The sequence below is a fragment of the Prenolepis imparis genome, unplaced genomic scaffold (assembly GCF_030444845.1).
Source record: "Prenolepis imparis isolate NDT839.2.m4 unplaced genomic scaffold, iyPreImpa1.0 SCAF_7, whole genome shotgun sequence".
Lineage (NCBI taxonomy): Eukaryota > Metazoa > Arthropoda > Insecta > Hymenoptera > Formicidae > Prenolepis > Prenolepis imparis.
The window spans coordinates 7,415,935-7,430,761 of NW_028141165.1; the positions used below are offsets into that span (position 1 = coordinate 7,415,935).

The following is a 14,827-nucleotide window of genomic DNA, read 5'->3' on the forward strand; positions in this document are numbered from 1 at the left end:
TATATTTTAGTTTAACACTTCTTGGTTGAAAAGCATGTGTCTTGGGAATAAAAATTATTTCACAGACCTGGGAGGATTAAATGCCTTTATTTGGAATTTAAACTCGAACGACTAGAGAGCACACCTACGGTTAAATCCTGGATTAAGATACTCGAGATCGCATTTGCAGCGCGAGCTCTCTTGGAGATTGGACGTTCGAGCGTTTCGATGTTCGATGGTTTGTAAGCTATGGCATTACAATTACCGGATTAGTGTCGAAAGAAGCCTCTTAGTTGGAGACATTGGGTCGAACGTCTCCATAGTTGTTAGAACATCTGCCAGCTAACGATCCGCTCGCATCCATAACAATAGCTGTATACGTGGAAATGAATACAGAATTGCTGCGTGTGTGAGAATGGTCGGAAAAAATGCATGGGATAGATGAACGTCGTGTTTTTACTGTTTTCCGTAAATATATTATTTTACATCACAGATATACATCAAATATTTTTTATTTGAAAAATTTGAAAAATCGTAATATAAAATCCAGTCTAAAAATAATTCGAATAAATCGCAAATAAAAATATGTATATGACTTTATTAAATTATTTCGATATTGATTTTTCTCAATTGTTTAAACGTCGCTTTTGAAAGCAAAATTTAATGAGATAGTTTACTCGAAGTTTAATGTGTATATTTTTAGCGCTCAATGTGACGATTGAATTACGAATTTTATTTGTCTAAAAATAACGCATTAATATATGCTGACACGTGATCGGCCACGTTTATCGCTAAAAATGCGGACCGAAAGCCCGACGGTATATCGTCCCTCTTACCCCTCATCGCGTTCATCTCTCTTTATATCGAGGGATCGCGATCTCCCTTGACCGTGAATAATCGTCGCTTTCGCATCGTAACCTCAGGCACGCGTGACTCAGGATTTCGTGCGCGCGTGCGCTTATGCTCGCGAAGCGATTCAACGTAATATACGCATAGGCGTGCGCGCGCACTTTCATTGATGTCGCAAAGGAGCTACGCGATAGAGAGAAAATTTCTGAAGGACAATGCACGCTCCGAAGAGTACGAACAGCGGAGTGGCAAGAATATCCGGTTTCGTGCGAGACACAGGGGATGCATTCTGCAAAAAAGCATTCATACTGCATGCTTCTGCGTGCACGTCGTAGTATACAGAGTGAGTCGTGAGGAACGAACGGGGCAGGTTTAAATAATTTTTAAATTGTTTTATGATGAGTGAAAAAGTTTATATTTGACACTCGGTTAGATATAATTTAAATTATAATATCGGAAAATTATGTATCGTATAAAAAAGATAACATTTATTATCAATATAGAACAATATTAATACAAATTAAATTAAAATGTAAAAACGAATTTTCTATTGCATTTATATCAAAACTCTTACATTTACATAAGAAACGTACTAGAATTCCGACTCTACAGCTAATGTGAAAGAGCATTTTAACATTCATTAATTATTAACGTTCAATTCACGATAGAAATGCGACAACCGAAGACAACGTGTGTTTCATTTGCAATTCATAGATATTGGTGGATCAAAGGACGATATATATAGCATCGAAGTATTGCCTTTCTATAGCACATCACACAGACCCTGTGCGAACCAATACGTTACAGCCACGAAGAACTTTCATGGTTTCTGTTCCCATAACCAGTTTTACGCCCTACCGCGTGCCGTTTTCGTTTCTCGATATCAACCTGCACGTATATAGATACAGGAAGCAGCGTATACAGTATACAGGAAGTGCACGTGGCCCGCGTGTAGCTCGTTCTCTTTTTCATGTTTTTTTTTTTTTTTTTTTTTTCGTACGCAGCTGTTTGTCTAAAAATAGCCGTGAGATGCAAAACCGAAATTGCAAAAAGGCCACAGAAAACATCGAAAAAGCATATACATGAAAACAATTAGAAAGAAATAGCCGAATAACGTTTATATTTTATTATTCCACTAAATTGAAATAACAATCGTAGTGTGTGAGGTCCATTTTGATTTTTTATTTATTCTTTTCGTAATAAAAATAAAATTTATTAATACAAAGAATTAGTGATACATAACGTGTTCATGTTTGAGCGCCATTTTTATTTTATTATATCTACCAAGTTGAAATAACAATCGTAGTGTAATGTTTATTTTGATCTTTTATTTTCGGAAAAAAAAAAAAAAAGTAATTTTTTTATTAACACAAAGATTAATGTAAAAAATTAAAAATTATATAACGTGTTCGTGTTCGAGCGTTAAATAGCTGAATAATGTTTTGATTTTATTTTGTCCATCAAATGGAAATAACAATCATAGTATATTTCGATTTATTATTCATTATTTTCTCCAAAAAAAAAGTAAGTTGGTTAATATAGAGATTAATTTAAAGAATTAGAGTTACATAACTCGTTCGTGTATTCGAGCGCTCGTTAAAATCTCGCGGTTAACGTTACGTCAATATAACGATAACAAGAGTCTTTCGACATTTCGTACAGGCTCTGGTGTTCTGGCGCTTGTTAAATACATGACGCATCGTGTGTTTTTCTTAAGGGTTGCTTCCTTATCTCGGATGCAGACCTCGAGATGAGGGCCGGGTTTCCTCCTCCCACCGTTCAATGTTTATTTCGATACGCACATACCTTTTTTGTGTCTACTTATTCTTTCGTAACAAGAACATTTATAGCATAAACTCACAATTATCTATTTTTCTCTCGATTCCATTACGAAATAAAGAAACGTTATATCTTGAAATCTGGTCGAATAATACACAGTTAGTGATAATTTCTAATAATTCCCCTTGACAGACATAATTTACAAAAGTTTTTCGTTTTACAAATTAATTTTAGGAACGAATCGCAACACATTTTCGGATAAATTGTTTACAAGCAGCTGTAAAGTAAACAATGCGAAATTTCTATGGCAGAAACATCGATCACGATCTTTCGAAATTGTCAAACGTGTCGACGCTACAATACAAATGAAAAAATCACCGATGTGACAAATGTCGTCCCGAGTCGTTGCAAGACAAAAAGCTATTCGCGAGAGAATCGATTCAAACATTCCGGTTGAAAATGAAAGAGAAAAAAAAAAGATACGCTATCGCACGGGGGGAGAGTCGCACGGATTTTACGGATAAATTCTATTAACGTGTAATCATATCGAGCCAGAGAAAGAAATCGATGACAGAGTGCAACGAACTTGACAGAAAGCTCGTCGATGGGGTGCGCTGACAGTTGGAAGAAAAGGGGTGAAGGGGAGGGATGAATGATGTGCCTAGGGTAACATATGTACATATGACGCCCGTCAAACATCCTCCTTCTCTCTCTCTCTTCTTGGGTTGGCGGACCCCCCGTCTCCTCGCCGTTCGACTCATTTGCAAACCAAACGAAAGGTCATTACACGGAAGCTTTGACACATCTGCAAACGTTTTCGAAAATATAACATCTGCGCACACGATGAAGAGAGACGGGAGATATATATAGGGTTTGGACATGCGGGTATTCAATAGAGGGATAAAACGAGGTTTCGCGAAAATATTGGCAACGAAAGGACCCAGGCTATTTATGCACTGACGTCACAAAACGTCAATGCAAGAGTATTCAGTGTTTTTCTACTTTATATTCTCCATTTTATTCTGTTTCGAAAAATAGAATTAACATACAAAGATTTAAATAAATTTATACGATATCTTAGTCATTTAATCTTTCAATTTGAAAGTTATAGTTTTAAATATATGCGAAACGCTCTGAATATCTGCATCTTTTGCATTTTTAATCTAATTCAAAATTCGGAATTTTTTGGCGTAGAAAAAAACGCTATAAAACCGGCAATTCTCTCTACGTTATTCTGTTTTCGAAAAAGTAGAACATGCAAGCATTTAAAAATAAATTACTATATCTTATTCATTTAATCTTTCAATTTGAAAGTTTGTTATAAATATGCGAAACGCTGAATATCTGCATCCTTTGCATTTTTAATCTTATTTAAAATCCGGAATTTTTTCGCGTAAAATAAAGTTACCAAAGCGGCAATTTTCTCTATTTTATTCTGTTTCGAAAAATAAAAGTAACGTGCGCAAACATTTAAAAATAGAGTACTATATCTTATTCATGCAATCTTTCAATTTAAAAGTTAGGTATAAATTATATTTGCGAAACGCTGAATATATCTGCATCCTTTGCAGGCCATTTTCATTCTTATTCAAAATCAGGAATTTTTTTATATGAACAAAAAAAAAACCGCAATCGAAATAGCAATTTTCTATATGATTACGGAATCACTTTAATCCTGGCCGACGCATGCACGCTTATTATTCCCTTCGTCGCTTCGGCCCTTTCTCCGAGGGCTGCTCCCTTCGCGTGCCTTTTCTGCACGAGGAGAATGGTCGTCCAGAAGGTAGTAAGTCCCTCCGACAAAGCGACCACGCGAATGGAGAGAGGAGCGCGTAAACGTCTGTCGCGGTTCATTATCTGCGCGACGGGAAAACCGTCGCGATTCCGTTTGATGTCGGTCTCTCTACGTGGGTAAACATTTCGTCGGGAATTTACTTTCCGCGGATTCGCGCACCCTCTCTTTCTCTTTCTCTCTCTCTTTGGCTTTGCGATACGACACCGCACCGACTGTCTTCCGAGGCGTGCGCCAACGCGGAAAAATCGCTGTGCACACAGGTGTCTGGCAATATTCCTGAAACGTCGCCGCAGAGACAGCTGTTAGATCATCGTAAATGCAATGCATGAGTTTTATTGGAACATCGGAATATTCAATGTTTTTTTTTAATTACAGATCAATTTAATATCTCCAGCAAAACCGATAAATAAACAGAATTTTATTGTCTAGTTTGTAAAAAAAATATCGCTCTTACATCCCTGTCGGGAGAATAAAAATACATAAATTTTTTAAATATTTTGCTATAAATTTGCGCGCAATATAATTTAATAAAATTAATATATTTAATAATATTAACGCGCGCAAAATCGCACAAAATATTATAAAATATTTTTAAAAAAATTTTTCTTACTCTCATGAAAGTGACGTAAGGAAAATTATATTTTTATAATTTCGACAAACTATACAACATTCTGTTTATTTATAAATTATTTATATATACATATATTAATTTTATTGATTATCTTACCCATTAAATTTTTAATTTTATTAAGTATTTTACCCACTGAATTATAAAATATACATATATATTTGTGATAATATTAACGCGTACAAATTTATCTTACAATATTTTTTAAAACTTTTTTCTCACTCTTCAGAAAGTGACACAAGAAAAACGATATTTTTACAGAGTTCCGACAAACTATACACACAACAGTCTGTTTATTTATCGAAGTACTTGAAGACACAAAATACACAGGGCAATTGACTGCAGAATTCTTTTTCTCTTTCTCTCTCTTTCCTGATGCACAAGTAAACTTTTCTACGGAAAAGCTCCGCTTCGCCTCTCTCGCGCGTGTTTCTCTCCGCAGTCTCGGATCTCGGGGAATGGAAACACTTTGGGGCATCGTTCGGGATGACTTGCCCGCTCTTTGGGTAAACAGAAGGGTGTTTCGGTTCTTTATTTATGAAATTCCCCTCCTCCCCACACGCGTCCGCCATTTGTGGCGACTACGTCGATATACACAACGTTGGTTGATTTTCCGTCTTCGCGAAATCTCTTCTGCCACCATGAGGCTGTTATCCTGCGGGATATATACATTAATCCCACCCTTAATAATCTGTCTTTGTTGCGGGATAATCCATGGAGCACGAGACTTAATAGATTACGCCTTGAATATGCATAAAATTATTTAAACAGGTCCATAGTCTCTTCCACCAGGCACGAGGTTGTAAAAAAAAAGTAAAAGGGAAGGAATTTACATTTTATAATGTGATAATTAGCGACGTTAGAAATTTATATTATGCACTCACCGAGTCCGTAAATCGTCAATTCTGAATTATGTATACATATATATTCCAAAAAATTTTCTTTTTATAACATTAATTGATTAAAACTCATTTATAATTTGCGACAGAATTTAGGATAGAACCATCTTTGCTATAATTGTTATTTTATATGTTCCATAAAATTATAAGTATGTTCCAATTATATGATCCAATTATGTCTTATATATACATATATAAAATATGGAATAAATATTCTAGCTTGACAAATATCAGAATCAAGAATAAGGCACATAGAATTAATAAACTTTTGATCAGAATCTACGGCGTAGATCATCTAACAATAAGGTAGAATTTTAGAAAAAAGAAACTCGGTCATAGACAAACAGATAGATGAAACTGATTAATGACAACTATACATATATACACAATGTATACATGAAAAATATGTATACCGATTATTTTTCACAGTGTGGTAAATTTAGACTACGCTTCAAAGAAAAATTGCCAGGGGAACAATCGTTCTATATCTGAAGAATTATTTTTCTGACACGTTGTATACATAGGTATATGCGTGATGTGCTCTTTGTAGGAGATAAAAGAAGGCAAAAAGATTTTTAAAAATGTCTCGAAAGAGATGTCGAGTCACTTATATACAACAACCGTTCATTTGCATCTGACTACGAGACAGAAAAATAAAATTTACATTTTACGAAAATAGTGTCTCCCTCTTCCCTTCCTTTCTTAGATCGCTGACGAATATCGACTATATGTGCGGCCGAGCTTTGACCTCTTATCGTCGATCTTCCGCGTCCATCCGTGTCGCACTTACCGCATCTTCGTGCTTACACTTGAAACGAACGATATAACTCGTATGGTTTTGTGGCTCCTTTTTCCCTCTTCCTTCGCCCTTCTCAGGACGGGCATAACTTAGGACGCTATACACAATGCACGGCTCTCTCCCCCTTTGCGAGCTCGCAATTACATCGATTTCCTAGGAATAGTGTGCATTAATAGTGCTGCCCTTCGTGTTCGTCGCGATAGCTGGCGTTGCGTTTATGATAATGAGGAGAGACCGAGTGTCCCGTGGAAGCGAATTGCGAGAATCGAAAGTCGTGGAATAAGGGGAAGTCCGGTTTAATCGAGTTAAACGGTGGCATAATTTTAATAAGTTAAAAAGTTAATGATTGATTTTGAAATTCATTTTAATTGTAATTTTCGGCGCATAAGATAAATAATAGTTATAGAATTATAATATATGAAAAAAAGTCAATAAAATATAAATAATATAAATATAAAATATAAATAATATGAATATAAAATATTTATATAAAAAGGTAATTAAATTTAAAAAAAAAACAGTGTATTTTTAATTAATTCATCGTTATTATACTTACAAATTCTACAATTACCTCTGACATTACGTTTCTTAAAGATTCGCAGTGTGATGAAAGTTTATATTTCAACGGATTGATTTTTTACGTGCGCGATGTTTGATATAAAATTTTAGGAAACTCATCGTGTTAGAGAGTCCGGGATGTTCACGGATGCTGATCCGTATATATATACGCGTACCGAGGAAAGAGCGATCGAGAGAAAGAGAAAGAGAGAGAAAAAAAACGAATGTGTTTTAAAACGCGATCCAGGGATCCGGTCTCGACAGGCTCCGCTGCTGAGACCTTTTTGTTCCCTTTCCGCGGCGAAATGAGCGCCGGACGAACGAAATCCCCGAGATCGATCATCGACACGGAACCCGGGTGTGGGAACAAGACGCGCAAGAGTCTCGTCTCTCGTTCGCGAGAGCGTGAAATCGGTGCGCTCACCTCTTCGATTTCGTTCTTTCAGCATCACGCATTCCGGACACGTCAATGCGCGGATTTGTAAAAAGCCGGACCCCTTGAATATTCCCTGCGATCCGAATCTCGTGACATTGCACGCGGAGAAAATCAACAATCGCGTACGACTTTCAAGCATTCATTAGATATTTCGATCTATTCTCTGAAGAGAATTTATTTTTATATAATATTCTCTCTTTAATATAATGACAGAATTCAAGATTATCAACTTTTTTCCCTTCAAATCCTTTTAACTTTTGTATGAAATATTTTCTCGTTTCAGCAATATTCGATTATATTAATTTAAATGGAACAATCCGTGTATACTCATTTTTCCTTCAATTATTTGATATTTAAAAAAAAAGAAAATTCTTTTCTATGTGCGAGAAAGTAATAAAATACTGGATTTTTCGAATTTTTCCTCATGCTGGATAAATTTAGAGTTTCTCGCGAATTCGATTTCGAAATAAATCAACTGCATAAAAGCTATAATACAATATATGACTGATGAGACTTAATAGTACGTTATTGTTAGCGTGTTATTATCGTGAATAACATCATTACGATGATGTAAACGGCACTTTTCGAACGCTTTTAAAATGATCAATGACGTTAAATGATCGATCACGTCCGTCATTATTCCTTCGTAAAATCGCAGAGAGAATTCATTCTCACTCTGAACCAACGTTTCACATGAACAAGTGAAGCATCGACGATACTTAGCGCTTATAATCTCCGACGATAGTAAACTTTAGTTCGACACATTGCACGGTAGCGCACTTAATATCTGTCTGCTAGGCTAGAGAGAGTTGAGCGTTTCTCTCAAGAGCGTTCGTTTTAAGGGGAACTTCTCTCCATGTCGGGGTAAAGTATATCCCGCATGTGCTCGAACGATCAAACTGATGTCTCAAGATCTTGTTACACGTAGTAATGAGCGTTGCGGGGGCAAAGTTTCCTCGCAATCTGCCGTCAAATTACGCGACAAGTTATTAAATGCTCGTTTACGCTTAAGACGAATATCTCGATCTATATAGCAATGCTAGTTTAATAGAGGTGATTAGCTTTGAAGATAGTCCGAATTAAAAAATATTATGTATAATAATTATTTTTATCTCTCGCGAATTATAAATGCAAACGAAAGAATCGATTGAGCGGACAGAAGAGAGAGAAGTGAAAGAAGAAATGAAAGAAGAAGAAATAAAAAATATTGAAGAAGAAAAAGGAGAAGAAATAAAAGCATCTGGCTGAAAGAACCAGAAACACAAAGTGAAAACTATCGCTGAAAATACTGTCAGGAGAATCATAATTGAGAGAGGAGACGATTTTTCATCGGCGCGGCCCAGGATCTCTCATGCCCAGCAAGTCCTGAGAGAGAAACTTCTTCGCATACCTGCATGCTGAATCGTTCAGGCATTCCTGAAGTCTGGCTCGACCGATAATTATGAGATATTAGTCGGTAATTTATAGCCGTCTCAGGGACCTTCTTCTCGAAGGTGCGGGCTCTCGCCTCGCGAGAGATCTTCCTCCTCTCTGCAGGCCTCGATTGAAGAATGGCGGCCGTGGCGAATGCTCCTTCGTGGCGATGACGATGTCGATGCCTTTGATTCGAAAACCTTAGGGTCGAACCTGCATTCGTCCTCCCTCCCTCCTTCTCTTCCCTCTTGATCCCCCTTCGTCACTCGTCGGACGTCTTCCAGCCGGAACTGCCCTGACCAAGCAAGATTACTTATAGACGTAATTAACTGTTAATTGGCCGTTCGAGGTCCTGTCTGAACTTGCAGGTACAGGTCTTTAAGTTGTAAATTTTTCTGCCAGAGAAAATGTCGCAAAATCGACAAGATTAATTAAGAACGTAAATATACCTATAAAGTATAAAGTAAATATATGAAGTATAATTATATTCTTTAATTAATTTAAAATATATCTTATATTATCAAATTTAAAGAAAAATTGATTTTATTAGTGAAAAATTTGTAAATGAAACGAATAATGGCAATTTTTCGAAAGGCCATTAAAAAAATACTTGCATTGATTATTTTGTTTAGAAAAAATTTTATAAGTAAATATAGGAAAAGTTTCTATTATTTAATTATTATAAAATGGATTTTAAATAAAAAAAACTTATTCAGAATAAAAAAATTTTATACGAAAAATTTCTATCACTTTATCATTTATGTTTGTATTGTGAGTACCAAACGTGTGTTTTCTCTTCATGCAAAATTGTATCAAAATAGATATAGAACGTGCAAATATTATTTTCATTCAGTGCGCATTATTCTTGCATAGCGACTGGCAGAAAAACAGAATCTTAATGAACGTTTCTGCATCTTTCGCTGAATAGATAGGTATATAAGATGGGCAGTTTAGTGTAACAGGCGTAAAACATGAATGATCGATAGATAATCCAAAGATTACGTCGGAAGTTTCAATAAAAGAACCGCGCACATCTTCGCCCCTCTTTTCCTCTCTGCATGTGTTACCGGTGAATTCATGTAGGCTGAAGACGCCATCCATCATCCTCGTGTGTTTCATTACACATCTACGCGCCTTACAGCGAAGTTACATTAGCCTCCCACTAAATATTTTATAAGGCATAGAGAAGAGAAAAGAGAGAGAGTACTTAATATGACTTTTAAGATCGCGTTTACCGGAAGATCGAATATACTTGCCGCTGAGGAATCGAATCGATCAAAACTGTACTTGGAATAGTTCGTAATGCGCTAAACTTGAAACATGTGTTATTCAATTATTTTCCATTTAAAAAATACGCAGTTACAATAAGCGTATAGAGACTAAAATTATGATTAATGAAATTAATTCGATTAAATTATTCTATTAAAATTGATTTTATTCTCTACATTTTACTCTGTCAAATGTTTTAATAAAAATTATTAATGTAATTCTTAAATAAGACAATTTTTTAACAAGAGTATATGAAATTTGACATTATTAAGAGAAAGCATTAAACATTATTTAATGTATTTTATTTTTTCTGTTTTAGGTAAGTGCCATGTTTCGATCTCTGAGATTTAACGTCATGGTGGTGAGTGCGATGCATAATTTTAAACCAATAAGAATTTACTATAATAATAAATTTTAAAAATATGGAGGGGAGAACAAAGTATATAAACACAGGACATATTTTTTGTATTTTTTTTTCTACGCGACACAGTAACGATTGTCGCTGACTTATCAGGAAAGAAATATCACATTTGTCTCATTGCACACTGAGATAACAATGACGATAGTCGCAGTTGCACTTTGCGATAATTCGAATGAATATGCTGCACAAATAGACGTACTCTGTTGGTTTCCTTGACGCACCCTATTTTCTAGCCTTGCGTTTGCTTGCTGTATTTAATTGAATGTCTATTCTAAATACTGCTAGAGGACATATTTCGATATTTTACTGGGCGTTTCAAAACATGTCGAGAGTGTCTCGGATGAAAGAATTTTATTATAGCATTTTATAATTTATACAATGGTAAATGAATATTTGAAAAGTATTTTGCATTTTCCCTTTTTATCGAATATTTTAATAGTTTCTCAGTCATATTTTTTGCTCGATACTATTCTAACGCTACTCTATCAATGATTAACATATTCATTATCTTATTCCCCGCGTTTTGCATTATTTATTCGCGTTATTTGCGACATCGGAAATAAGAGATGCAAGTGAACGAACTATTCCACAATATGATATTTGCTAATTCAATCTATATGTTTAAAATTTATTGCTAGTTTAAGAGTACGTCTTACGTTTAAAATAAAAAAAATATGAAAGAAAAGAACGAGTAGACAGAGAATAAAGTAGTTATATCAAGAAAATATCAAACGTAAAGAAATAAAACTAAATTATCGTGGGTCTTTCTCAAGCAGAGAAAAAATTCAGAGTTCTGATTTCTCATACCAGGCTTGATTTTAAAACCTTCTCACAAAAGAACCTCTCAATCCCGAAAATTCTGATTTTGATAAAACTTTACGCAGGAGGAATAAATAGATGAATTTAGAAATATTTGCGACCCAAAAATATGAAAGAAAAGAACGAGTAGACAGAGAATAAAGTAGTTATATCAAGAAAATATCAAACGTAAAGAAATAAAACTAAATTATCGTGGGTCTTTCTCAAGCAGAGAAAAAATTCAGAGTTCTGATTTCTCATACCAGGCTTGATTTTAAAACCTTCTCACAAAAGAACCTCTCAATCCCGAAAATTCTGATTTTGATAAAACTTTACGCAGGAGGAATAAATAGATGAATTCTTATTAGAAATAATAGATTATTTCTAAGGGATGGAACCATCCCATATTTAAAATTTTTGATATCTTGAAAAATAAGTATTGGAGATATAAAAAAATATCGTATACAAAAATTTCATGATAAGAAATCTATATTTAATCACATTAATAAAAATTTTGAAAAAAATAATTTCTTTTAGATTAAACAAAAATTTTTTTTCAAGAGATTTTTTTTAAATATTAATATATATAGTAAAATATATATAGTAAAATAGAGGTATTTTTACCATGAAACTTTTGTATAAAACATTTTTTGCTATCTAGAATACTTTTCGAGAAAAACAAAAAGCCATATGAGGAGTAGAATTGTTTTTGGGCCGCAACTAAAAATTTCTAAATACATATATTCTTATCTCCTATTCTATATGTGTGAAATTTTATCAAAATCAGAACTTTTGGGTTTGCGAGATTTTCTTGTCAGTGAGTTCATCGCTCTATATATTATATCGTATTTTCTCTGCTCATTTAGATATTCTCTAAATTATTTTCTGCGACATGAAGTATAGCTTAGATTGAATATAACACATCTATTAAATATTTAAATGTAATCTGAGATGAAATATTTTAATCATCGTCTTGGGGGGTGGGGGGTGCAGATTTTACACTGTGTGTTCGGAGCATTAAATGTTAAACCGCGCCCAAACGAGCGTCGTTTCCTTTCAATTCATCGACCTTTATGTGCGACGAGTGGTAAATCTGATAAGAGGCAACGAATGCGAGGATCGTATTCGTCGTCAATGTTTATTGAGACCGGCGAGGACTTGTTTAAACTACGCGAGCCGATGTCCGATAGCCCCGGGAGACAGAGGTTCATGACGGATACGGGATATCCTTCGAGAAAACACCGTCGCGTCGAAATGTTTGCGAGTAATCCGATACGAGTTTGCCAAGTGATCCTTGCTAGAGGTGAAGCTTTTAAATGGTCTTTCTTTCTGCAATTCAAACTTGTGTAAACAGATACGAGCAGAGATTATTTTGTTCTAGTTCTTCAATATACGTTTATCTTATAATGCTGTTTGAAACTCTCTGTAATGTTTTTTTTTTCTCTCTAAATTATAACATCAATACGCGATATGCGAAAAAAGCATATTTTTATGAAATTTATTGGTCTTTCATTAAATTTCTCAAAATGAAAAAACGATTACTTATAGTTGTTGAGTACTTTTGTAATATGCTTAAGAATAAAATTATTTATTATTATTTATACATCTTTTACACATATAATAATATATATAATAAAATATATATTTTGTGTAACAAATATAATGATAAAATAAATCATACAAACTTCATGGCTTATGAGATTTGGAATTTAAAAAATTAACGCATTCTCTTTTCTCTTAAACTAATTAAAGTTATATTGCTCGATAAAAATTGTACTATAAAAAATCATATATTATATTTTTTCTCATAATAATTTTGCAATAATATGGAGAGGAGGGAATGTCCTATATTTCCAAATATAAATAAAAATTTAAATTTTTATTGAGACAGTGACATCGATAAAAATAAAAGAGCCGATGCGATAACAAGCTGTTGTATTTTAATCACAACGTACACGATCGCCATTAATGCTGCGTAATTTGTTTTGATGAACTTAGGGAAGACAGGCCGATACACTGGAGTGATAATTAGTGTGGGGAACGATGATGCTGTTTCGTAGGTGACAAAATGTGTCTCGTTTCGCGGCGGTGCCGACGCGTTGCGTTCGCGAGAGTTTAGGTCGGTGCGTATGTACACCCCACGACCTAATTAAAGCGCGTCGAATTCCACGTGTAATTAAAGCTTAATCTGACACCGAACCGAGATAAAGATGGGAGACTTTGCATCGCGTTATGTTATCGCGAGAACAGCTGTAATTGGCAAAATTACCAGTAGATCAGGAAGTATCTGTTTCCTTGGAAATTCTTCATTGATGCGTATAATTCTTTAATATATACATATATACATATAATTGTAATATATTATAATATATATATATATATTATATATGTATAAATATACTATGTACATATGTATAATATATATTATAAAATATATGTAAGAATTATATATAATTATAATTATATATATACATATATAGCAGGTTTTTTAAAATTAACTTTTTTACAAACAGACTTAGTTTTTACAAACAGACTTAGTTTTTTAATAAAGCATCTATATAGAACGGCTTTTATAAAATATCTAGATTTCTTGTAAAGTTGATTTTTATCTGTGACCCCCCCCCCCTGTAATAAAATATTATATTTGTTTTATTTTATATAATTGTAACTACAGATATGTGTATGTGTATACACACATATATTCTTAAAATATTATTTATGAATTGAAATGAAAATAAAGTAATGAAAACTGACATGCGCGCACGCGAAAAATAAGATCTAGAAGATAAATTAGAATATAATTTAGAATATAAATTTCTATCAATGTCATATATAATATGTCTTATTAAGGATTTTTTTAGTGGTAGGGATATATATAACATATCACAGAAAACATATAGTATAATATTTCGTAAATAGCAATTTTTAATCTCATTTCACTGATGATTTAATTTGTGTTCAACAAAATAACTCGTAAAAATATCTTCACAGTTTATAAAGTAAATTTTTTTTCAAATAAGATAAAGTAAAAAAGATAAAGTAAATTACAGAAATATCGAAAATATTTAAGGTGTTAAAATGCATATTATAGTTTGCCCGAATCTCGAATAGTTCTGTCATTAAATTATCGCGGCTATTTGCACTTTTGTGTACGAGCATATGTTTTGACCAATTATATTATCGCATCTCTCGTACCTTTTCCTT

General features: G+C 33.9%; 1 protein-coding gene across 9 annotated transcripts in view; it reads left to right on the top strand.

Annotated features, from left to right (window-relative positions):
• Dlp (glypican dally-like) overlaps positions 1 to 14,827 on the top strand; it is a 156,913-nt gene that overhangs the window by 30,265 nt on the left and 111,821 nt on the right. For 3 of the 9 annotated variants that reach the window (XM_083041888.1, XM_083041886.1, XM_083041887.1), the window contains one exon: positions 10,724 to 10,765. The exons of 5 other annotated variants lie outside the window; for them this stretch is intronic. In XM_083041888.1, coding sequence (XP_082898014.1) covers positions 10,724 to 10,765 — 42 coding nt within the window. Of the gene's footprint in view, positions 1 to 10,723; positions 10,766 to 14,827 lie in introns of those variants that run through there. One more of the 9 variants, XM_083041894.1, reaches the window with a different exon arrangement.